This window comes from Notamacropus eugenii, chromosome 2 (genome assembly GCF_028372415.1).
Source record: "Notamacropus eugenii isolate mMacEug1 chromosome 2, mMacEug1.pri_v2, whole genome shotgun sequence".
Lineage (NCBI taxonomy): Eukaryota > Metazoa > Chordata > Mammalia > Diprotodontia > Macropodidae > Notamacropus > Notamacropus eugenii.
This window is the reverse complement of record NC_092873.1, coordinates 383,339,736-383,365,542: the sequence shown is the minus strand read 5'-3', so window position 1 is coordinate 383,365,542 and position 25,807 is coordinate 383,339,736. Positions and strand designations below refer to the sequence as shown.

General features: G+C 39.9%; 1 protein-coding gene across 1 annotated transcript in view; it reads left to right on the top strand.

Moving 5' to 3' along the window:
- The window catches only part of SPTA1 (spectrin alpha, erythrocytic 1), a 99,258-nt gene that overhangs the window by 10,403 nt on the left and 63,048 nt on the right, over positions 1 to 25,807 (top strand). Inside the window, exons 8-20 of the mRNA XM_072647345.1 lie at positions 268 to 403; positions 1,957 to 2,058; positions 3,062 to 3,199; positions 3,673 to 3,783; positions 5,219 to 5,296; positions 5,440 to 5,595; positions 7,749 to 7,953; positions 10,867 to 11,048; positions 13,390 to 13,633; positions 15,083 to 15,205; positions 17,023 to 17,240; positions 21,372 to 21,464; positions 23,144 to 23,278. Coding sequence (XP_072503446.1) covers positions 268 to 403; positions 1,957 to 2,058; positions 3,062 to 3,199; positions 3,673 to 3,783; positions 5,219 to 5,296; positions 5,440 to 5,595; positions 7,749 to 7,953; positions 10,867 to 11,048; positions 13,390 to 13,633; positions 15,083 to 15,205; positions 17,023 to 17,240; positions 21,372 to 21,464; positions 23,144 to 23,278 — 1,921 coding nt within the window. The remainder of the gene's footprint in view (positions 1 to 267; positions 404 to 1,956; positions 2,059 to 3,061; positions 3,200 to 3,672; positions 3,784 to 5,218; positions 5,297 to 5,439; positions 5,596 to 7,748; positions 7,954 to 10,866; positions 11,049 to 13,389; positions 13,634 to 15,082; positions 15,206 to 17,022; positions 17,241 to 21,371; positions 21,465 to 23,143; positions 23,279 to 25,807) is intronic.

The following is a 25,807-nucleotide window of genomic DNA, read 5'->3' as shown; positions in this document are numbered from 1 at the left end:
ATTTTCACTGAGTAAATGTTTACTTTCAGTTGAAGAAAGATCTGGTTCCTTGAGCTTTGATCCTCAGGGACAGAGAATTTCTGTATCATCTTTTAACTATCCATTTTAGTATTCCCAAACCCTCCAATCAGGAAGTCTGTAGAGTTATATTTCTTTAGTGGAAACTTAAGCCCATTGGTTATTTTTTCTCTTCGCAGCGGCCCTAATTAGTTAGGTAGACTGACTGACTGTCTCCTCTCTTGCTCCTTTGCCCTCTCTCTATCTTAGGTACCAGCGTTTCTTGTCTGACTTTAATGAACTCACTGGCTGGATGGTAGAAAAAACGTCCCTTATCAATGCAGATGAGCTGCCAACAGATGTGGCAGGTGGGGAAGCCCTGCTAGACAGGCACCAACAGCACAAGGTACAGCATCTATTCCCCCGGATCAGTTCCTCTTCATAATTCATTTCTCAGTAGGACTTATGAGGACCCCATTTACAGCAAACTGCTTTCTCCCAATGCTGAATCAAAAACATACATTCCATGCCTTCTTCAAGTGAAGCTGTATCTCATAGGCTTTGGGTCTATGATATATAGGTAAGAAGAGGTCACAGTATTAGACACTGGGGAAACACAATAATTATTTATATTATATTATTATATTATAATCATATTATAAGGACAAAGGAGAAACCCAGGCAAACTATTTGAGAAACATCCAAGGAGGGAGGTATGACTTTTTATCAACAGGGAACGAGAAAGTCATCATGGAGGAGGCCAGTAAGCAAATAAACATTTATTAAAACAACTACTATGTGCAAGACATGCTAAGCAATGGGGTTACAAATACAAAAAAAAGTTAAATTAAAAAAACAAGAAAAAACAAGAGGTAAGTACTTGGATTGGGTCTTTAAAGCTGAGGTTAGGAGCAAGTGTATTCAGGGTATGGGGACAATTTCCTGGATATATGGAGGTAGGCACCTTCAAGAGGACATCACAGAACAGCCAATGACAATCTGGCTAGAATGTAGAATGAAAGAAGGGGTATAAAAGCAAATAAAATTAAAAGTAGATTGGGAGGAGGGTGAAGAGGATGTAACTACTTGGATAAGGAGTCTATACATTATTCATAAGGAGACCACTAAAGGTTTTTTGAAACGGAAGGTGATATGGGTAGATCTGTGTAGACCTTGTAAGAGATCAGGAGAAATCTCTCTCCATATTTGTAAGGCCCAAAGCTCCAGCCTTGACCACTTTTGTCTTACACTTAGTTTGTGGCCAGAGACATGCTGTCCACAACCTCAGTATTGCCTTTATGGAGAGAATGATGATTCAGACCATCTATGAGTCATTTTCCTCAAGGAGATAATTGAAGATGAGAACAGTCTTTATTATTAGTCTCTGAATAACATCATATATTGTGATCAGCATCGATTATGACCTCATAGCATCACAAATAGTGAACAAATTCTAAAATCATAAGAATGAATTACTCTAGGATCCTTTAGTTAGCCTAATCCTAAATTGGCCCTGAAGCATTGGGAATTAGGGGTGTCTAAGCACTGGTTGTCCTCTTCTTTAAATGACTTCAGTTGTTTGTATAAAGTCTCTGTCACATTTTGGACAGACTACTTGGAAATGATGTTCTGATATGACTAGATCAAAGGTCAGCAAATGATGGCTTGAGGTTCAAATCCAACTCTCTACTTTTCTTTGTATGGCCTGTGAACTTTAAAAATCGAAAACCCATCCTTAGCTAGCAGGCCACACAAAATCAGGATTTTGCCCACAGGTCATAGATTGCCAATCCCTGAACTAGACAAAAATCAAGAGTCATGGAGTGAGGTCATATCTCTATCAACAAGATTCCATAGCTTCCTTTGACCATGTCAAGGTTAGTTTTCCCCAGTTTTCTGTGGTAGAAAAAATCTGAATTCTTCTGACCAACTTAAGCACATTTTGTCTTGTAATCATAGCATGAAATTGATTCCTATGAAGAGCGATTTGAGTCAGCAGCAGTGACTGGCCAGGATCTGTTGGATGCTGACCATGAGGCCTCTGAAGAAGTTCGTGAAAAGGTAATTTGGACACATTAATGACTAGCAATTTGCTCCCCTTTTTACCCCCAACAAAGGTTCAGAATATACTAAAAGTCTGAAATAAGTGAGACTCCAGGAAAGCATTTAGAGAAATCCTTCTCTGTGAGATTAAATTATTTTAAGGTCTCTTAGGCTTCAAAATTAATGAGTGGAACTTCATCCAACCGATAACAGATATGGGTATGTCTGTTACCAAAACCTGAAATTTCCACAATTCCAGGAATGTGGATGGAATTTCTGCGTTCATTATCTTACTTGTCAGTTTAGTGTTCTAGAATCATCTTCACTAGGTAGTCCTTAGATCTATTATATGGAGCTTGAAAGAACTTAGAGAACCCAAAGCCCTCCTTCTTTAGATGAGGCCCCAGAGAGGTAAATTGCCAAAGGTCACCTAAGGGGCACTAGGTGGAACTGGGGCAAGAATCCAAGCGTGTTGATTCCAATTGTTCTAATTTCCATTATCTCATGCTGCTCCTGGCTTTCTCATTTTGTCACTCAGTCTGGGTGTCCATCTTACTTTGAAGCTTGTAGCCCCATAGCTATTGACTGTACAAAAGTGATTCCTGCTGGGACTGCAAATTAGGGAACTCATCTGGTTTCCTCAGTGACAGAAAGTTGCTGAGTGAGTTCGCTAAGACAGAGTAGAAATAATAATATCCGGCATTTATATGGTGCTGCAAGGTTTGTGAAGCACCTTACATGTGTTATTTAATTTGATCCTCACAACAGTTCTGTGAGGTAGTGCTATTATCCCCATTTCACAGATAGAGGAGTTGAATCTCAGAGAGGTAAAATGAAGCAAAGGTCATATAGCATGCAATTTGGTTTTTGGAATTCCCTGATCTTTAGGCTCTTATCATGACACCACACTACTCCCATCACCAAAGCAAACTGGGACTCAGCTCAGTTGGACAATCATAGATCTTACCTCCACAAGACCCTTCCCCCAATCAACCTGACCTGTTCCCCCTCTTCTCCAAAGATGACTTCTCTTGATAATGATCATACTGCACTCTTGGAATTATGGGAGAGACGCCATCACCAATATGAGCAGTGCCTGGACCTGCACCTTTTCTATAGAGACAGTGAGCAAGTGGACAGTTGGATGAGCAGACAAGAGGTAAGGAGAGACCACAGGGTCAGCCTATACTGCCCTGGATAGTAGGGGGAGAAGGTTCAAAGCTGCTCTCTTAGAGGTCATATTGTTCATTTGTGGTGTCAGAACAGAGACAATGAAAAAGGCACAAAACACAAAGATAACAAGCTGGTACAAATGAATACAATGCTGCAATGGACAGGGGTGGACAGGACATTAAAAGAGCATCCAAAGTTAAGGAGAGAAGACTTCACATAGCAGGATGTGTCCTGTGGTAGATATGAAAGGGAAAAAGGTATGTAGATTAGTAAAGGGGATCTAGGTAGAAAGGGCCTCCTCACCTTTGGAAATGCCATCTGCTTTAAAGGGAGGAAGGCTGAGAGGAGATTTTTTGTAAGTGGGGAATAATTAGTAAGCCCTCAGCTCCAATGGTTTTCTGATTTGTTTCTGTTTATTCACTTGAGAACCTGACTCTTCTGTTGGTATCCTCTCTATAGGCCTTCTTGGAGATTGAGGACTTGGGGAACTCCCTGGGCAGTGTGGAAGCACTTCTTCAGAAGCATGATGACTTTGAGGAGGCCTTTGATGCCCAAGAGGAAAAGATTACAGTAAGTCCTGAATCTTGAATTTTGACAGTGAGCTCTTCCACCTTACTGTTTCCTGTCAAGACTGCTCCTATACTGTCTCAAATATATGCAGTTGTAGATTTTGGTGTGTGGGGGGGGATATATTCTGGAAGAGACAATCTCATGCCTTCTTTTTCTTATTCTTTCTAGTTTCTAACAACTCTCACTGCCAAGAAGGTTTTCCTGACATCTGTTCTAAATCTTTTCTGCTGTAGTGCATAAATTCTCCTTTTCTTGACTTCAGCAAAGACAGAAGGCAATGCTCTTCAATATTCTATTTAACCATTCCCCATGTGTTTGAATCATGAAACAATTAGCCTTTCACTTTCTCTTCTGTAGTCTGAATAGTTCATTAAAAAAAAATTTTTCAGAATCATATCTGAATTCCTAAGTTGTACCTATTTACTTCTCCGTGCATATTTTTCTCTCATAGAATGAAGTTCCTTGAGGGCAAGATTGTGCTTACATCCCCAATTTTTAGCATAACCCCTGGCACAGACTAGGCACATTGAATGTTTGTTGAATTACATTGAATTGAATTATCTTATAGTATTTTTTTGCCCTTGTTTCTCCTCTGTTTCCTACCGAAGTTTTCCCTATCCTAATTAAGCTGTGGAGCACAGCATTGGCATTAAGATTCTAATCAAAGTCTGTCTAGATCAAAACAACAGATTCATGATTTTAACCTACTGTATATCTTTTGGTTCTTACCAAGATTTTTTTCATGTTTTAAAAATAATTGAAAAGCACCTTAAACACAACAAGTTTGGATTTCTGCTTCATGATCAGTCTTTTTCAGTTCTTATCTGCCATAATTGTCTCTCAGTTATCCTCGAGACCATAGTCTCGAATCACAGTAAAAATAATAATAGGTAACATTTACGTAGTACTTACTATATTCCAGGCACTATGGTAAGTGTATTACAATTCTTTTCTCATTTGATTTTCACAACTCTAGGAGGTAGGTGCTATTATTATCCCTATTTTACAAATGAGGAAACTGAGGCAAAAGGGTTAAATGACTTGCCAAGGATCACACAGCTATTAACAGTCTAATGTCAGATTTGAATTTAGGTCTTCCTTACTCCACACCTGGTGCTCTATCCATTGAGCCAGAGCTTCTCATCCATTGTTGACCTCTGTGATGATCTCATGCTCAACTTTTCTCACTCCTGGTAAAAAGAACAACTAGGATTGTCAAGTCTTCTCTGTCTAATTTCTAACCATTCCTTTCAGAGATATCATAGGTAATGTCACCTACTTCTAGAAGATCTGATCCTTATTTCTTTGCAAAGCACTTAGTTTTCAAGGGAAGGTTTTTCTTTTGTTTTGTTTTTTAATAATTCACATAATCAGTGTCTACCATCTTTGTGGCAAACAAAGAGAAACCACTCTCTCTCTCTCTCTCTCTCCCAAGACACTGGACAACACAGCGACCAAACTGATCGACAATGACCATTATGATTCAAAAAACATCGCTGCAATCAGGGATGGGGTATGTCTGTGTGTTCTATAGCCATGACTGGGATATCCTTCAATTCTGTTCTAGGGACTTAGTGTGGTGACTGCTGGGGTGGCAGGTACTGCTGGTGCTTTTGCATAGCCCTGATGGCAATGTTACCTGTGGTTCTTTTGTAGCTTCTGGCACGGCGAGATGCCCTGCGTTCCCGGGCTGCTGCCAGACGGAGGCAGCTGAAAGATGCCCTACTTCTGCAGCAGCTCTACCAAGACTCTGATGACTTGAAGAACTGGATCAATAAGAAGAAAAAGTTGGCAGATGATGAGGATTACAAGGTGGGCAAAGTCTAATTCCACCTCTCTTCAATAGGCAACTGATCCTCCCTCATTCCCAGTAGTTTGGAAAGTCATGTTTCTGTCTGTTTCCTGGACGTTTCTTCTGTCATATCCTTTCGGTCACTTTGTGCCTCCCATGTTAGGGGAGTGATGTTTGTATTGCTAACATAAGAGACTGGAAGCTGGGACCCTCAAACAGGCCAGCTTTAGTCTACAATTATGCATTTTAGAGTTGCAAGAGCCCATCTTGTCAACCCACACATTGTACAGATTAGAGAACTGAAGTCCATGGAGGAGAAATGATTTATCCCTTTTGATATTTTTTTTATCCTTTAACCTCCATGATGTTACACTATAACCATCCTACTCCTACCTCCAACATCTCATTCTTGGTCTCTTCACAGATTCCTCATTCTCTTGTCTCTTAAACGCAGGCATTTCCCAAGGCGCTGTCCTCAGTTTTCTTTTCTCTCATGAACATTCCCTCAGTTACCACTTCTAAATATATGACTCTAAAATCTGTCCCTCTAGATTAACTCTCTCCCCAAAGCTTAATGTACAATTGTATGCAGAGAGATGTTTACATCTCTGTTTGAAGTTTCTCAAACTTATTATGTCCAAAACTAAATTTCTCTATTTCAATTTTTTAAAATTTTTGTTGATATATTTTGTTTCTATCTAATGTTTATTTCTACATATACTCTATATCAGAGCTTCTTAAACTTTTTTTCCATTCACAACCCCTTTTCACTTTTCGGCAGCATTTGTTGGCATTGCATGACCTAAGGACATGTGTCATGGAAAGTGCACATGCTTTGTGTTCAGAACCAAGGCTGCAGTGAAGTTGCATAATGCAACATGGGCAAGCGCTGCCAGAAACACCTGAGATTCATTCCGCATTTGATTTTTAATTATGTTTTAGTTGTGCTTTCAGAAATCTTTTACTGTTGCCAAAATTTTCATGACCACATATGGGATCATGACCCACATTTAAGAAGAGACTATATCTGTATCCCCTCCTCCATCCTGAATGCCATGGTCTATATATGACAAGGAGAGGGGGAAAAAGCAGTTCAGCAAAATGAACCAACATATATTTGTTTGACAATCTATGCACCCACATTCTACACTTACAGTCCACAGTTTTGCCAAGAAGGAAGAGAAGTTGATTTTCACATATCTTCTTTGATACCAAGAGCGATCATTGTAGTTGCACAGTACTCAATTGTTTCCTAGTTTGCTGCTATTCTTTTAATTTATATCTGCAGCTATTGTATATATTGTTTTCCTGATGGTGCTGATTTCACTTTGCATCCATTTATCTAAGTCTCTGTATTCTTCATATCCATAATTTCTTATGGTACAGAAATATTTCATTACATTCATTTACCACTACTTGTTTAGCCATTCAGTCAATGAGCACAATGCGTTACTTTTGTTAGTGGCACCATCATCCTTCTGGTCACTCAGACTCAATAACTCAGCTGCCTTTGACTCATGTTTCACTCATATCCTCCAACCACATGTCTCACTCACATCCCTCAACAATCAGGTGCCAACTCTTGTTGACTCTCATCTACCCATTCTTGATATAACTGCCCAGTTTGATGTTGTTATCAGCCATCACCTTGTTTATTATGACAACCATACAAACTAGTCTTCCTACCTCTGGCCTCCTCTCCTAATATCTTTCCAGCGTATGCCTCTGTTGGTGGGATACTTCCTCTATATTTGTGTGTTGACCATCATTGTATGTATAGAGGGGAGAGATATTGTTGTATAAAAGGGGTGGAGAATCTGCAGCCTCGAGGTCACATGTAGCCCACTAGGTCCTCAAGTGCTGCCCTTTGACTGAATCCAAACTTCACAGAACAAATCCCTTCAATAAAAGGATTTGATCTGTAAAACTTGGACTCAATCAAATGATTCTAAAGGACCTAGAATGTCACATGTGACCTTGAGACCACAGGTTCCCCACCCCTGAATGAATAAATAGGCATTTAGGATGTTAAGAACAATCCTCCATTTCTTTGTCAATATGGTTAGGTTTTTCAAGAGAGATGTCCTGCAGATTCTACATTCTCTCTCTTACCTCCAGAATCCTCACTTAGTTCTAACACTGCTTTTCATTTCTATGTCCCTCTTTCCCCCAGGATGTGCAGAATCTAAAGAGCCGAGTTCAAAAGCAGCAAGCATTTTCACAAGAGCTGATGGCTAATGAGATGCTCCTCAACAACCTGAAGAAAACTGGCCAAGAGATGATTGATGACAACCACTATGCCTCTGACAATGTGACTGCCCGCATTGGTGAGGTCACTGCCCTCTGGAAGGAGCTCCTGGAAACCACAGAGCAAAAAGGTTAGAAGAATGATGTCTCAAGATAGGCCAATTTTGTTATTGACCATGTTTCTGATCAGGGTCTTTCTACTTTTATTATCGCAAATATGAATATCGTTCTTATTATCTGACTAAAGCTAACCTAAAGATTTCCCTCTTTCCTTTAGTTGTGCTTCCCAGAGGCTACATTACAGTCAGCAAGTCCTTATTTCAGCTAGAATTTTCTGAGCCTTCTTGAGTTAACTTGGTTCCATGACTCAAAAGGATAGCACAGGGAGGATACTGTGATAATTCGTTGTTAACTCTACCAGAGGAATACTAAATAGTACTGCTCCATGACATGAAGACCAAGAGAATAACCCTTATTTCTGGAGCCACATTTCTTTTATATAGCCAACTTATAGAAAGGCATTACAAGATGATCAATGCCTCCCATTCTCCCACCTCCATGCTATTAGGCCACTCTATGGAGCAAAGTGATTCTGCCCTTATGACTAGGACCTGATTTATTTTTCTTAAGATAGTATTTATTTATTTATTTTTAGTTTTCCACACTCACTCCCATAAGATTTTGAGTTCCAAATTTTCTCCCCACCTCTCCCCTCCCCACAAGACAGCATGTACTTTTATATAGGTTCTATATATACATTCCTATTGAACCTATTTTCACATTTGTCATGTTGTAAAGAATTTGAACCAATGCGAAAAACCACAAGAAAGAAGAAACAAATGAGAGAGAGAAAGAGAAAGAGAGAGACAGACAGACAGACAGACAGGCAGAGAGACAGAGAGACAGAGAGAGAGAGCGAGCAAATAATATTCTTCAATTTGCATTCAGACTCTAGTTCTTTTTCTGGATGCAGACAGCATTTTCCATCATGAATCCTTTGGAGTTGTCTTAGATTCTTGCATTACTAAGAAGAGATAAGTCTATCCAAGTCAGTCTTCACACATTGGGGCTGTTACTGTGTACAATGTCCTAAGACCTGAATTTTTAAGGAAATTAGGTGGTATAAGGTATAGAATTCTGGCCTTAGAATCAGAGAGACATAAGTTCAAATCCTGCCTCAGACACTGAGTGGCTATGTGACTCTTGACAAATTGTTTAATTTCTCTCAACCTCAGGTTTTTTATTTGTAAAATGGAGATATTAATCAAATTTTTATCGTAGGGTGGTTGTGATGATCAAATGAGATAATATATTGAAGTGTTTCACAAACCTTAAAGCTCATTGTAAATATTAACTCTTATTATTAAATATCAATATTTTTTCTTTTTTCCTTAAACATTTCCACTTATGAATCTTGTAGAAAAATACAATACTCTCCCTTCCTAACTCTACTCCCCCACCCCTGGAATAATAATGGAGTAATACAAACCAAGGGGGAAAAAAGCCCTGGCCAAAGGCTGGCATAATTCCCACTACTATATATTCCAACCATCTTTGCTGTCTAATATGCATCTACCCTTCTGCTATGCCAGCCCATTTGCTCTTGTTTGTACCTCTCTGGAGTTTTCCTATTCTTGAATATACTATTCCACTCTCTTCCTTTTCTCTTAACATTTTTTTTTCTGGTTTAAATAATCAATAAATCAATCCAAAAGAATTTTAGTGCTGGCTAAGAGCCTAATATGCTAATATTTACTTTCTCATGATGAGGTATGTATTTCTTCCTTTCAATAGGCTGGGCAAATTTCCGTAATGTTAAAGCTATTAACTGGACTTTTAAAGATTGACATTATCCCAAGTGATGTCACACAAGGCAAGATTAGGGGTAGGAATTGAAGGTTGATTGTGTGCTGCTTCCCTGCTGCAACCTAGGCAAGGACAGTCCTCTAAGAAAATGTACCAATATCCACTGAGGATCATCTCACAATCTCATTTACCTCTGTTCATTGGTCCCATTTCATTCACTCAACTGGCCAGTTGTTAACAATCAATAATATTTAATTTTTTTTCTAGCAGTTTCAACAGCTCTAGAAGTGTCAATCTACTATGCACTTCCTCAAGGGCACACAGATACAAGTACACCATGACCTCTGGATATCCATTCTAGCAGAAAGAACTTTGGAGCACTATAAAGTCCTTCTTCCCTTCCCTTCCCTTCCCTTCCCTTCCCTTCCCTTCCCTTCCCTTCCCTTCCCTTCCCTTCCCTTCCCTTCCCTTCCCTTCCCTTCCCTTCCCTTCCTTTTCCTTTTCTTTTCTTTTCTTTCCTTTCCCTTCCAAAAACCTTAAACCTACTGCATTCTGAAGGCCTCTGCCCAAGCTCAACTTAAGGGTTGTTTTCTGAATCCCCCAAGCTTAAGAGTGATAATCAATAGTAATTGTAACTGTTTCCCTCCCAGCTTGATTTAGTTATTTTTTCTTTGTCTCATTAAAGGGGCCATCCCCTGACTTCTTCTTTAACAGACCTTTTCACTGAATGGGAATTACCTTACCCTAAGTGTACCTGAATAGGCCTTGGCCTAAAGGGACCAAGGTCTCTCATTGCACCCTAGGCTATCTCCAGTCATCCTGATGAATAACTGGTCACTGGATCCAGATGGCTCAGAAGGAGAAAGTGAGGTTGGTGACCTGCACGGCTCTCCCTCACTCAAAACAAAGTCAAGTGCAAGTCATGTCATCATTTCTCTGATGACATAGTCTTCTTCAGAAACATAGGACAAATACAACAACAACAACATATGAAGCACTATATAAACATTATCTTATTTGACCCTCAGAACAGCTTGGGGAGGTGGGTGCTATTATGATCCCTATTTTATCATTGAGAAAAGTGAGGCAGAGGTTAAGTGACTTTCCCAGGGTCACATAACTAGTATCTGAGGTAGTATTTGAATTCAGGTCTTCCTGACTCCAGACCCAGCAATCTATCCTTTCTGCTACAGTAAGATAAGTCTTTTCCTGGGCCTGACCTTCATGTCTCCCTACAGGAGCTCAACTGCTTGAAGCCAACAAGCAGCAACAGTTTGAACAGAATGTGGAAGACTTAGCACGCTGGTTGGAAGAAGTGGATGGTCAGGTTGCCTCTGAGGATTATGGGAAAGGCCTGGCTGATGTCCAGAATCTTCTTAGGAAACACATACTCTTAGAGACCAGTGTGGATGCTCATCAGGTACCTAGACTCTTCAACTATGGAGGTATATTGAGGGTGGTGGCTATGGGCCTTTAGACTATGAGCTTATTGAGGGAAGGGATTGTCCTTTGGCTCTTCTGGGTCTCTAGCACTTAGCACAGTGCCTGATACATAGTAGGTACTCAAATAATGTTTATTGACTAACTGACTGGGCACTCAGGAGAAAGTAAGGATATTTATGCAAAAAGTAGAGATTAAAAGTTAAGAGATTCTCTTCTAATCTGAATAACCTTTACGAACAGAATGTTTATTTATCTTAGTCTATCTCAGGGTAATAAAAAGAGAGGATGAATGAGGGGCACCCAAGTGTACTGGCAAGAGCACACACAAGACTTCCCCTGGAAGACTTGGTTTCTGTTCCTGTTTCCGCCACTTACCTGCTATGTCATCTTGTGCCAATGAATGAGTCTCTCTGAATCTCAATTTCTTTACCAATATGTAAATAACCTAATTCACAGGATTATTGTGAGTAAAGTGCTCTATAATCCTTAAAGTATCATAGAAATGTGAATTATACTTATTATGTAATAGACAGGGCCTAGGTATAGACTATAGACCTAAAGATATAGAGATAAGGGCCTACAATGTAGGTGGAAAAACCTCTAGATATCAGAGCAGAGAATACTGGGAGAGATCTAGCCATATAAGATAAGTCTGAGTAGGCTTCTAGTGGGTGTGTAAAGGATGGAAATCTCTGGATAAAGGATGTTTTTGGGTGGTGGAAGAGGAGAGGTAGTAAAGGAAGCAATTAAGAACCTATAAATAACCCAAGTGAAGACTGAGATGGAAAGACTGAAACCAGTTGCAGAATTTCCTGACTGGGGAGTAGAATCCGAACCAAAATAGCCCCTTTTAAAATGATCAGAATGGGAGGCATTTGGTGGAGAACTTTTAAAATAGGCATTGGGGAGTACACATTTATTTATTAATAGTAACTGTGATAGACAATTGTACATTATTAAATACTCTCTCATTTGAGCCTCACAGCAAGTCTGTGAAGAAGACACTGAAGACATTCTTCTTATTTTACAAATGAAGAGAATGAGGCTCAGAGAAGAAATACAGTTAGTGTCACAGTTAGGATTTGACTCCAAGTTTATCTGCCTCCAAGTTGAGTACTCTGTCAAGCAGGTCATGTTGCCTCCATTAAATAATTAATTGGGAGTCACTATTAAACTTTGAGCAGAGAGGAGGGTTGAAATCAACAAGTGAGTAGTGTCTTGTCCTCAAGAGAGCTGTATATAGGACAGCAGGTTGAACTATGCCACTAAATAAGGAGTTTGAATATGACCTATTGGGTCAGGTTTAACACTCTCTAGGCAACTCACTAAGTCTATATGTGGTAGAGAAAGGTCAGTTGTTGTTCAGTCCTTTTTCAGTCCTGTTGGGCTCTTTGTGACCCCATTTGTGGTTTTCTTGGCAAAGATACTGCAGTGATTTGCCATTTTCTTCTCCAGTTCATCTGACTTGCTATTGCTAGAGGGAGTTCCTTTACCTGGGAGTTCCCATACTAATAAAAATCTAGGACAGTGGTGTCAAACCCAAATAGAAATGGACCTTTGGTGCATATTGACTTAGAAAACCATAAACTAGCATTATCTTTGTTGTATAGTATTTTGTTTGTTTTGTTAAACATTTCTCAATTACATTTTAATCTGGTTGGGGCAGCACAGCAGTTTTCAGGATTGCTTGCTGCTGGGGATAAGTGTTTGACACAAAACATTTAGGAGTTTAGAAGGTTTAAAATCTTCATTATCTCCTTTGCTTCTGAGGATTGAGATAGATAAAATTTTAGGTGGGGGGGGGGTTATTATGTACATTTTATAGACAAGAAGATGGACTTAAGAAGTTTAAGCATAGTTATGTAGCTATACATACACTAAGTGTCAGGGATTAGACTTGAATCAAAATTTCTTCTGATACCAAGTTCATGTTTCCACTGTGTCATGCCATCTTTACTTTTATTCCCACGTACCCATACTTGTGACTTCCATTCTCCCTTTGGTTTTGTGTTTAGAAGACCACTAGAATTAATTAGATTTCGAATTCTTACCAACTTAGCTGTTGAGCAAGCCAGTTTACATTAGTTTTTTCCTTTGTAAAATTCCCAGGTTGGAGTGGATGATTTCACCTCTTTTCACCCTAGCTTTTTATAAACTTATGAATTTGGGGCAGAACAGAGAGAATAGCCTCAGTAGAATTCCCTAGAATTAATTGATAGAAACACTACCTTGCTTAACATCTAAGTGCTGATCTTCCCTTGGGTCCATTTGCATTGACTGTAGTAAAGAAGTAACTGCATATTCTTTTTCACTATTAGGACCAAGTAGACACAATCACAGACCTGGCTACATATTTTGAGGAAGTGAAACATCCTGATGCTGGAGAAATGAAATTAAGGCAGGAGTCACTGGTGTCACGTTATGATGCCCTAAAGGAACCACTGGCCAAAAGGAAGAAGAAGCTTATTGATCTTCTGCTACTACAACAGATCTGCCGGGATACAGAGGATGAGGAGGCTTGGATCCAAGAGACTGAGCCTTCTGCTGCCTCCACTTACCTTGGTTAGTACACTCTGAACTGAAGGCTCCCAGAACTGTCTCACTACAAGAGGAAGTTAATGGTATCTTTGTCATTCATTACCTATGAGGTGGGTATTTGGGAGTAGGGGAAAAGGCTAGAAGAAAGGGCTTCTCAAGTTGGGGAATGTCACATGCTAAGGAAGAAAACAGATATGAACAAACTGAACGTGGGAAATGGTAAAGGACTTCTTAGTTCCTACCTATCATCTTTATGGGAATTTGCTTATTCCTCTTGGGGAAGGTTGTCCAGTCCGGATGAGGGCTATCTTTAGGGTTTGGCAACTTCCACAGACTTGGTCAAATTCTCTTGTCAGAACACTGGGAGGAATTTATATGGTCTCAGGATACTGCTTTTCCCTCTTCCTTTCGTTTAATGATGATGGATAAAAATGTTAATCAGAATTAGAGTTTAAATCCTGTTTTAGGGAATGCTCTTTAGACTATATAATTTGCATACATTAAATGGGATATAGAGTGGTGTGGGAGATGTCGAGGATGGATAAGCCAGGGTCTGTGCTTTGGGGGAACTCTTCATATGTGTGTGTGCACACACACACGGATATATATATATATATATGAATACATATACGGATATACATATATATATATATGAATAGAGAGAGACAGACAGACAAACAGACAGACAGAGAGAGAGATTGATATTTAAGTTTCATTCATTAGTTTTGCCTCCAAGATCCCCTGTTTGCAAACTGTATATCTCTATGTAAGTCATTTCATGTATTTAGATCTCAGTTTCCTAATATGTTAAATGTGTATGTATACACGTTAGCTATAAATATCATGGAGTAAAATGTGGGTTTAAGTCCTGAGACAGTGAAGGATTAGAATATGACTAGAACTATGTCGGGTTATTTCTGGACAGAAAGCTTCTTTAAGCCTTGCAGGGTGGGAGGGTTTGTACAGAGGAAAACAGGCAGGAAATCCTAGATAAGAAGAATAGAATAAAGCTGGAGACAAGTGATAGTCAAGTCTGAGTAGGAGTAAACCTGGTTGTTTTACTTGGTTGGAGCAGAAACTCTAAACCAAGAGGAGTCACAAGAAATGAAGGGCATTTGTATGGGACCAAAAAAGAGTTAAAAGCACTTTGAGAAAATAGTATCTTTTCCTCAGACTGTTAGAGAGGATGAGGGAAAAATACTCCCTTGCCTTTTATGAAGTAATTAGTATGTCTTGAGGGAGTAAGAGGAAAGAGACTAAGTGAAGTTGAATGATATCCATCCAGATGGAAGGGTCAGTTCCCAGGATACCTAGTCACCAGGCAGAGGTTCTTTGGGATGAATTTTCAGTCCCATGAGTTAAAGAATGAAGGGGTTCTGGATCAAGTCCAAATGATCTTTCTTCTCCCCACTAGATGTAAGGACTTGGAAGATTTGTGAATTGGGAGCCTAAGAACCATTTTTCTCTTTCTAGGAAAGGACCTAATTGCTTCTCAGAATCTGTTGAATAGACACCAAGTCATCTTGGCTGACATTGCCAGTCATGAACCTCGCATTCGCATCATCACAGAGAAAGGAAACAAAATGGTGGAAGAAGGTATGGTGATGGAGGCTAGATGCATCCTCATTGTCCCACAGCCCTCTGGGATAACTTTGTACCTCAGAGTTAGGAAGAACCTTAGACCTTATTGAGTTAATCTCTTGTCCTAACATCTGCCATTAAGTGGTACAGTAGAAAGAGATCTAGGCCTTAAGTCAAGAAGACCTGAGTCGAATCCAGACTCAGGCCCTTACCAGCTGTATGATTCTGGGTAAGTCATTTCAGCTCTTTCTGCCTCAGTTTCCTCAATTCTAAAATGGGGACCATAATAGCAACCACTTCCCAACGTTGTTGTGAAGATAAAATGAGATAAAATTTATAAAGCTCTTAGTACAATGCCTCTGCATAGTAGGTACTTGAACAATGCTTAACCTTTCCCTTTCCCCCTCCAATATAAGAATCTCTTCTACTGTATTCACAGCATGGGATCATCCAACCTCTACTTAAGTTCTCCTCTAAGTGGAGAGTTCATTCTGTTGTAATTCAACAATAATTGTTTAAAAGTTTTTTTTGTTCTCCCTTTCATTAGATCAAATTGATCTCATATCTTCTACTTATAGGCCCAAATGTATAGAAGTGATCTCAGAAGCCATTTAGATTTACCCAGAACCTAGTCGCTTTGTAAGTTCTGCCCTCTAGAGTAAGGCATAGGAGAGAATAACTTTATTCCCTTATTCATCTTAATTATATGCCTTCATATACTTGAAGCCAACTATCACATCTCCCTCCTGTTCTCTAGATGAAATGCTCCCTTTCCTTTTAAGTTTCTCAAGATATAGATTTCGGATTTGTTAATGTATCAGCAAGGACCCCAGCATACACAGGAGGACTTGCTGTACAGGTTCTTAGGTCTGCTTTTCTAAAAGGAAAGCAGCTTTTGAGAGGTCAAAAATCACTTTAATCAAACAAATATATCATTCACTTAGTTCAGGAGAAAAAGTCAGCACCCTGAACTTCAGAGAGATCAATAGATAGGAGTTCCAACTGTCTGACTATGTGCAATACATACATCACAGATCAACAGACATATCCAACTGTCTGACCATTTATACAGAGAGAGAAGCACCAATATCTGATTTTTCAAAACCAGGGGCTCCTTAGCAGCTGCCCTGAGTCTCATGTGGCCAAACACTTCCAATGAGTAAGACCCAAAGTAAAACTTCACCTCAGAGAGGGCATCACAGCCCTTGAGGACTGGTGCATTAGAAATTAATAAAAGGTGTTGGCCTCCCCTTATCAAGTTTCCTTGACTGAGCAGGCCCATCAATGAGTAGGGAATATCTTTAACTCTCTAATTAATATTACAATTAACTATCCTGATCATCCTCCTCTGAGCTTCCCCTAATTTATCAATGTTCCTCTTAAAATGCATGACCCAGAATCCAATATGGTATTTCATATGTGGTCTGACTAACGCACATGATAGCAATTATTTCTATCCATAACTGAGTCAGTAAGCCACTCCTGTTCACTTGCCAGTTTCCAAGATCTTCCAAAGACTTTTAAGAAGATGGCTAGTCAACAACTCTGGTAAGGTGGATTATGAGGATTCCTAGAGTTCTCCCATTCTTCATACTCTAGGGACCTTCTAGAAACTTTGAGGTTCACTCATTCCTAGCTATCCTCAAAATTTATTGCAAGAACCCTTTCAACACCATCTCCATCCTACAACTCCAATGACCAATTATGCCACCTGTTGCTTACACCACAGGTGATCTCCTTACAATTAATTTATTCACTCTTAAATATACTTTAGGACTATCTGTATAGTGGGGAAGAGAGTTGATAAACATTCTCTATCCCCTGCTCTACAGGGCACTTTGCTGCAGATGATGTAGCCTCTAGGGTCAAGAGTATGAATGAGAACATGGAGTCCCTTCAGGCCCGGGCTGCCCGGAGACAGCGTGACCTGGAGGACAATGTACAGTTCCAGCAGTACCTTGCAGATCTACATGAAGCAGAGACCTGGATCCATGAGAAGGAACCCATTGTGGACAACACAAACTATGGGGCTGATGAGGAAACTGCTGGGGTAGGCTGGAACAGAGGGCCCACCTAGATGGAGCATAAGTCACTCAGTGCTTAATAAAGCCTTAATGAATCCAGTGCATTGGTAGTGAAAAGAATAGTAGATGTGGGCTACAAATACATGTTCATGTTTTAGTTCTGTTACTTCTACCCATGTGACTTTTAGCAAATTTCTTGCCTTCTCTAGGCAGGGATATACTGGTAACTTTTATAACTGACTCTAGGAAAATATAACATATGCATGTACATTTTGATATTTAACTTTAGTTATTGACATTTGCTCCATCACTTAAGCCCAGACAACCAACAAAACAATAATTTGAACTCTGATTTATATTATTTGCTGATTTCTAAGGTGCAAATTCTCACCCTAATAATTTACCAATTGGTTCTATGAGCTGGTTCCAGCACCTCTGTCTCTAGGCCTCAGTTTTCTCATCTGGAGAATCAAGGGCTTAGACCAGTGATTCCTAAGTTTCCTTCAAGCTGTAACATTCAATGTTACTTTGAAGACCCTGGAAGAATCTAATCTAGCATTACATATTTGGAAATCCATTAGAATCAATAGGATATTGTGGTAGACCTTTAAAATTGATGTACACTCCCAAAGGGTCCTTACTTTTGTTCAAAGGCTTCTAGAATAACTTAGTTGGGAGAATGTCAGATTCAAGATCTGAAAAGCCCAGAGTTTCAGAAGTAGTTGCTTGTTTGTTTATTTTTTTGTTTGAGAGGCTGCTTGGTATAGTGGTTAGGGTATTGAATCTGGTGTCAGGAAGATCTGGGTTCAAATCCTGTGTTGGGCAATTCTTACCTGTGTGACCTTGGACAAGTCATTTGGGCTTCAGTTCCTCCATCTGGTCAATGAAGGAGTTGACTCTAAAATCTAAATTTAATTCTCTTATTTTCTTGATCTTTAAAATGACAAGAGAGAAACTCTGAGATCCCTTTAAGTTCTAGAGATCTGTAATCCTATGTAGTATTTCTGTGAAGTCCTTATATTCATCTGAATATACTCACAACTGAAGAGAATATATCGAAACTATAATTTACAATTCTGAATCATCTACTGGGGATTATGATGAAGTTAGGATTACAAATAATGCTTCTAAAATGCCTGAGTAGTAATGGAGAGAGTGTTTCCAGGGCTTTATCAAACTAGGTTAAAAGACGTAGCCCAAAATGGAGTTGACAAAGCCTTAGAATTTAGAAACACAGGTTTAGAACTGGGAGGGAAATTTGAGGTCTTTTAATCCAACTCCCTCATTTTACAAATGAGAAAACAAAGGGTGAGAGAAACTAAATTATTTGTCTAAGGTCATATGATCAGGAAAGAGCAGGGTCAGGATTAAAACCCACATCCTCTGATTCCAAAACTAGAACTATTTCCATTGTATCGTGTTATCTCATCATGAATTTGAACTGTGCTTTCTTAAAACCTTATAAGAGTTGTATTAGCTTTAAGTATTTAAGTATATGTAGAGCAGCTAGGTGGCACAGTGGACAGAATGCTAGGCCTGGAATCAAGAAGACTCATCTTCCTGAGTTCAAATCTGGCTTCAGGTACTTACTAACTGTGTGACTCTGGGCAAGTCACTTAACCATATTGGCCTCAGTTCCCTCATTTGTAAAATGAGCAGGAGAAGGAAATGGCAAACCACTCCAGTGTCTTTGCCAAGAAAACCCCAAATGGGGTCATAGAGAGTTAGACACAACTGAAACAACTAAACAACAAAAAAGTAAAATTTTTAAATATAAGCTACATACAAGTAAAGGTATACTAGCTTTAAGTAAATAGCTTTAATGTTTTTGAAGGACTTTACATATATTATTTCATTTGATCCTTACAACAAATCTGTGAGGTACGTGCTATTGTTGCTGTCTGGTCATTTCAGTCATGTTTGACTTGTGAGGTACGTGGGGTTTTCTTGACAAAGATATTGGAATGGTTTGCCATTTCCTTCTCCAGTGGTAACAGTGACTTGCCCCAGGTCACACAGCTGGGAAGTATCTGAAGTCTTATTTGAACTCAGGTCTTCCTGACTATAGGCCCAGTGCTCTATCCACTGCATCACCTAGCTTCCCCCCAGGGCTATTATTATCCCCTTTATAGATGAGGAAACTAAGGCTAAGGAAATTATTTGTCTATAGTCTCATGACTAGTGAGGGTCTGAGGGATGATTTGAACTTAAGTCATCTTAAGTCTAGGACTCTCTCACCACCTATCTCTGCTTCTGGGAAGTATGTGTAGTCCAATCATAGGATCATAGCTGCACCTGTGGAAGAGATCCTAACAGTCATTGAATCCAATCAAATTTTTTAATAGATGGAAAAAATGGAGGCCTAGAGATGTTACTGACTTGACTAAGGTCACTTAGTCAGTTAGTGACAGAACCAGAATTCCAACTTAGATCCTCTGATTCCAAATCTTGTTCTCTTCCCACAATAGGAACAGCTCCTTGAGTTCAGAGCTAAACAATGACTTCTCAAAATCCTTGCTATTTAAAGATTGTTTTGATAATAGACTGTTACTTTCCCTTAGAATGGCAGTAGTGGAGAGGTAGGGTTAGAGGTAGTGTACCTGCAACTGCTCCCCAGTATCTTGTCAGTAAATATACAAAACTCCCCTGTAAGCTACTGGTCAACTGCAAAAATAGCCTCAATTCCTATTCCATCAGCCAACTGAAGCCTACATTTGTGTTCCATAGATCCACAAGGCACCTTACCTTTGGGAAGATTTAGACATGCCCCATCTTTCATTAACAGGACTCATGCATGGAATCAGTGTTGACCAGAGCCTCACCTTCCTTGTCTGCTTCTTCTCATGTTGCTGCAGGAGATGTGGCCTCTGGGGCCTTATAAACTCCCAAAGCTTCTTTGCTATGAATTCCCAACTGGACTTGGGGATCCCAGCACCTACAGAGACAATAAGCAAAGTCAGATCTCAAATGAGTCCAATGTTTTGCCAGGTCTGGGTAGACACCAAGTCATATGATCATGAATTAGGGGTGGCAGAAACCTTAGAAAATTTCTAGTTTCATTTAGGGATTAGCTAATTCACCACCACCTCTAAAAAGGCCTTTCTGATTCCTCTTAGTTCAAACCGATATTAAACTTTTTTTGTGCCATGAGTCCTTTTGGAAATCTGGTGAATTCTAGGAACTCTTTTTTTTTTCAGAATAATGGTTTTGAAACAAAATATGGGCTTGCAAAGGAAACTCACTATAGTGAAACACTGTTATCAAAATGTTAAAAAAAAAAGTCATGGAATCATTGGTTAGGAATTTCTGCTTAATTGTTAATGCCATCTAGACAGTGTGATGTACTGGAGAGAGAACAGAACTTGGAGCCAGGAAGACTTGGGGTCAAGTCCTGTCTCTGACACATATTAGGTGTGTGACCTTAGATAAGTCATTTTCCTTCTCAGTTTTTGAAGCCACTCTCTAGGTTTATAAAGCATGGAAGAGTTGTGGACTTTCATTGTTAGAGGGAGTAGGCTCATCCACATGGCCCCTATGTCAATAAAATCAAAAGTCTAGTCCCTATGCTTACATAGTTAGATAACATATACCTCCCCAACAGAGATCAAAGACTATTTTGTGTTTCTCATTATATCCCTAGTACCTAACACAATGGGAATTTAGGTGGAACAGTAGATAGAATGTTGAGTCCGGAGATAGGAAGACTCCTATTTGTGAGTTAAAATCTGGCCTCAGACATTTAGTAGCTGTGTGACCCTGAGCAAGTCACTTAATCCTGTTGGCCTCAGTTTCCTCATCTGTAAAATGAGCTGGAGAAGGAAATGGTAAACCACTATAGTATCTTTGCCAAGAAAACTCTAAAAAGGAGTTACCAAGAATCTGAAAAAAACTGATCAATACTTAACACAATGCCTTGTGTGTAGTACATGTCTAATAAAAATGCCTTTTGAAATGGATTGCATTAAACCTAACCCAATGACCTTCTTTTATATGTGAGGAAACTATGTCCCAGAGATAGGAGCTCTTGTCTAGGTCACAGTTGGACAATCCAACCCCCCCTCCTTCTCTTTACCTTCATCTCTCCTCTGGCAGATGAATGCCTTGTTTTCCTCTCCATAGCCCCTGGACTCCCTCTGATAACTTCCCTTTGTTTCTAGGCTCTTCTGAAGAAGCATGAAGCCTTCCTGGTAGATCTGAATGCCTTTGGAACCAGCATGCAGGCTCTGAGGGAGCAGGCAGAGGCATGTCGGGTAAGTGGAAGGTGAGAAATGATGGTGATCTGCTGTCCTATCAACAAGTAAAATGGATTCAATTAACTACTGGATCCTATTTCTCACTTTCAACAGAGTCACTGTTACCAAACATCACTGTAACTCATCCACCAGAATGGGGGCCAAGGGGAAAGAATGTCCTCTACCTGCAAGTATTCAAAGAGCTGCCGTATGAAAGAGGAATTATATTAGGTCTATAGTTCTCAGCCCCAGAGGACAGAACAAGACAAGTGGATAGAAATTTTGCAGGCAGATTTAGACCCAATCATATGAGGACAACATTTCTTAAAATCAGCCTCCAGGTGGAATGGGCTTCCTCTAAAAATATTGAGGTTGTACATTGTGAAGCCTTCCAGTACAGGCTGGATATAACTTCTTTTAAAGGATATTGTAGATCAGATCTAGTTCAGATGACAGTTGGACTAGTTGGTTTCTGAGATTCTTTTGAACTCTGAGTTTCTGCATTTCATTCAGTAGCTCCTGCTTTATTCAAGCGAAGGAAACAATACAGTCCCTGCCTTTAGGGAACCCAGACTAATGGGAGAGATGGGAACTCAAAGGAAATAGACATAAGAAACTGAGAGCAAGCCAAGATGAGCCAAGTGCTTGAGCAAGCGTTATGTGCCATCTCTGAGCTCTGGGCCACAGAGTTTGCATGGAAATAAGTCTAAATGAATACCCTCTGGACCATGAAAAGATGCATTGAGAAGATGCAATAATTATATGATTTGCAAATAGAGTGAGGCAGGGAAGTTTGGGAAAAGATTTGTCTTGAAGGGAAATTTTAAGAAGGGTAAGGATGTGGTTGGTCCAGAGGACAGTCTCTGATCTTGCTTGAATTCTCAATGCTTAAATGCCTGGTAAAAGTAAGAAATAGAAAAAAGTCTCTTGTCAGAGAAAAGGATGATACGAGTTTAAGGTAAATGAAGTATCTTTTACAATGTACCTTATCTTCTCAAGTTTTTTTTTTTTTATCTTAGATCTGAACCACCTCTCCTTCCTTCAGTCAATCCATGTCCCATTCTCCCTCCACTACAAAACTGAGGACCCAGAGCTCTTGAACACGCTTATTTAGAAGTCAAGGAGGATAGTGAGGAGGGAGAGTAGAGGTGACCAGGAAGTAGACATGAGGTCTTTTCCATTCATACTGTCACCACCAAACAGCTATCAGAAATAGAGGAATCTAGTCACTGGGACTTGAAATTTTCTGTTGACACCCACATTAGTCACAACTGGCTAAAAATTTAAATCCTACTCTGCAAATAAAATAAAAGTCTAATCCTACGTTGGAGATAAATATGATTGTTTGATCCATGTGTGACTATATATTACTCCCATAGGGTCAAGCAGAGAGAAATTTATCAATGACCTCAATTCTACATTAAATTTCTATTGATATGGAGAAGAGGGGATTGGATCTTGATGAGACAAACTGAATGGAAATACAAGAATTGCCCATAAGACTGCCTAGGTCTGTGTGGTAGAGGTACATTAGAATTTAAGGTGTTTAAGAGAAATAATTGTTCTTTTGTCTTTGTACGCTGGCTTTTTAAATATCTAACACAGAGATTTTCCTAGAGTAGGCTCCTAATAAGTGTTTTTTGATTGAAAGCACTTCTATCTTTTGACAAACTTCTTTGGCTTTGGATCACATTTAGCAACAAGCTGAACCTGTGGAAGGGGCTGCTCAAGAAGAACGAGTCATAGCTTTATATGACTTTGAGGCCAGGAACTCCAGAGAAGTCACCATGAAGAAAGATGATGTATTAACTCTCCTCAGCTCCATCAACAAGGTGACATGCTTAACCTTTACCTCTTCTAGTTTCTGACCCAAGGGTCCCGTTATTACCCACTCATGTGGTAAATCATGTAGCCCCCATTGCTCTCCTACTTTTTCCAATTCCCTTACCCCCTTACCTCCTTGCTAGTCTCTGTTTCCTCATGGTGCCACATTAGATAATAAGATGTAACAAGTAGTCACTTAAAGGTTTTACATTTTATTCTAATACTTCATCTCCCCCAGCCTGATATCCCTTTAAGAAATGAGTCTGACAGCTCAATGATACATGGACATTTATCTTGTATTTTCTTTCAAGGGATTGTTAGTGTGTTGTAATGGTTGAGGAGTTGGTATTAAAACCAGGATGACACAGATTTAGGTCCCACTACTGGCACATATTGGTTGTCTGACCTTAGTCAGGTAACTTAATATTTTAATGTTCTAGGAGTGTGTGTTCATCCTTCGTTGCCCAAGAAGACCATGCCATCAGAGAAATGATGACATGACTTGCACTTGACTTTGTTTTGAGTGAGGGAGGGCTGTGCAGGTCACCAGCCTCACTTCTCCTCCAGAATCATCTGAATCCAGTGGCCAGATATTCATCAGGATGACTGGAGATGACCCAGGATGAGGCAGTTGGGGTTAAATGACTTGCCCAAGGTCACACAGCTAGTGAGTGTCAAATTGACATTGCAGTGACATTTGAACTCAGGTCCTCCTGACTCCTGTACTGGTTGTCTATCCACTGTACCACCTAGCTGCCTTAATGTTCTAGGATAATGATATCAAACTCAAAGAAAGACAGATCCCCATGGACCATATTGACTTAGAAAACCTCAAATTAACATTATCTACCTTGTAATTTTCTTTATTTTGTTAAACACTTCCCAGTTACATTTCAATCTGGTTCATGCTTGGACAACTCTTAAGATTATAAATTACTAACCTGCATTAGCAGAAAGAGCTCCCTTGTTCTCCCCTCCCCACCCTGCCTTCATCACCTACCTCCACTGATGAAATGCTTAGCCAGTCACTCTTCCTGTTTATTTTTGAAGGGATTCATCTTCACAAATCTCTCAGAGGGAAGTAGGAACAGAAGAGTCTGGGATTTACTAAGATGACAGTGCAGTATGGTAGGGAGGACATTGGAATTAGAACCAGGATACTTGGATTCACATCCTGTCTTTCTTACTCACTGTATGACTCTTGACACCTTCCTTCCCCTTTCTGACACTCAGTTCCCTCATCCTTCAAATGGGAATAGTAATACTTGTTCTCCTTACTTTGTGATTATTATTAGGAAAGTATTTTATGCTGTATAAATCTGAGTCATTAGTTCTTGGCTGAATTTAAGTGGTACGCATAGGTCTCATGAATCTAGAAAGAGACCTAGATTTAAAGTCAGAAGACCTAGGTTCTAGTTTAAACTCTGTCATCGTCAATCAGGTAAGTGGCTTTAGACAAGTGACTTTCCTTTTCTACCAAACAAAGGAGATTGCCAAGCCTAGAGGCCTGTATTGGGCTACCCGAGTCTTTCTTACCTCACCTCCCGAGGTCTTCGGCTGGCCACGCCGGATGCACGTATGAGAGAAAGGACGTTCCAGAGTCAAACAGGGGTTGAGCTTTATTACAGGGTTTCGGTTACAAGTGCAGGGGATCTTCTTTCTTAGGACGAAGAGGGGGAGATTTCCTAAGAAGGCTAAGCTTAAGGGATTGGAAGTAGAAGTACAAGCGGGGAGAGAGGGGGAGGGGAGAGAGGAAAGAAAAGAAGAGGAGCCCTACTTTTCTCTTTGGCTCCACACGTGCTAAGAGCTTTTAGGCTTCCTCAATCCTACTTAATCTGCAGCCACACAGTTTGCATCTCAATACCGTGCTGTTAGGTAACTAGGTGTGCTCCAATCCGGGATGACCTCGAGGGCAGGGAGACTCCACCCATCAGGTATCTCCGGGGGAGAGGCGGAAATACCCGAGCTAGCCGAGCTAGCTCGGTCTGACCTTCTCGAACCCCCGCTGTTCATGGAGGGCCTCGTAAGACTCTAAGATTTAGAAGTCCCACTTTTACCTGCCCGAGACTGTCCACACGGAATTGAGCTTCCAGTCCCAACAGGAGATGAGCTAGTTGACCACACAGATATTTTATGTGTATGAGAACACACATTTTACAACATTTTCCTCAAGGAAACAGATTAATTTATCAACCAAAAGTTAAATTTCTGGGCCCCAGAGCAGGACCACTTCAGAGAGCATTCCAAGTATAAAGACACAGTAGCCCATATTTTCTTAGGATATTGGGGAAAATGAAAAGCCTCTGGCTTCTCATTCTAGTTATATCATCAGTCTCATAAACCTTAGGTGTCAGGAAGTCTAGCTCAATACCCTCCTTCATGGAATCTGACCCTTCTTCTATGAGCAATTTTGCTCTTTTTTGTGGGAGACTCTCTCTAGGATGTGACAATAGATTTTTCTTATTCTTGTAAGGCTGAATCCCAGCTCAGAATAGTTTCCAGTTCCCTAAGTCGCATATGGGATTGTAGAAATGGTG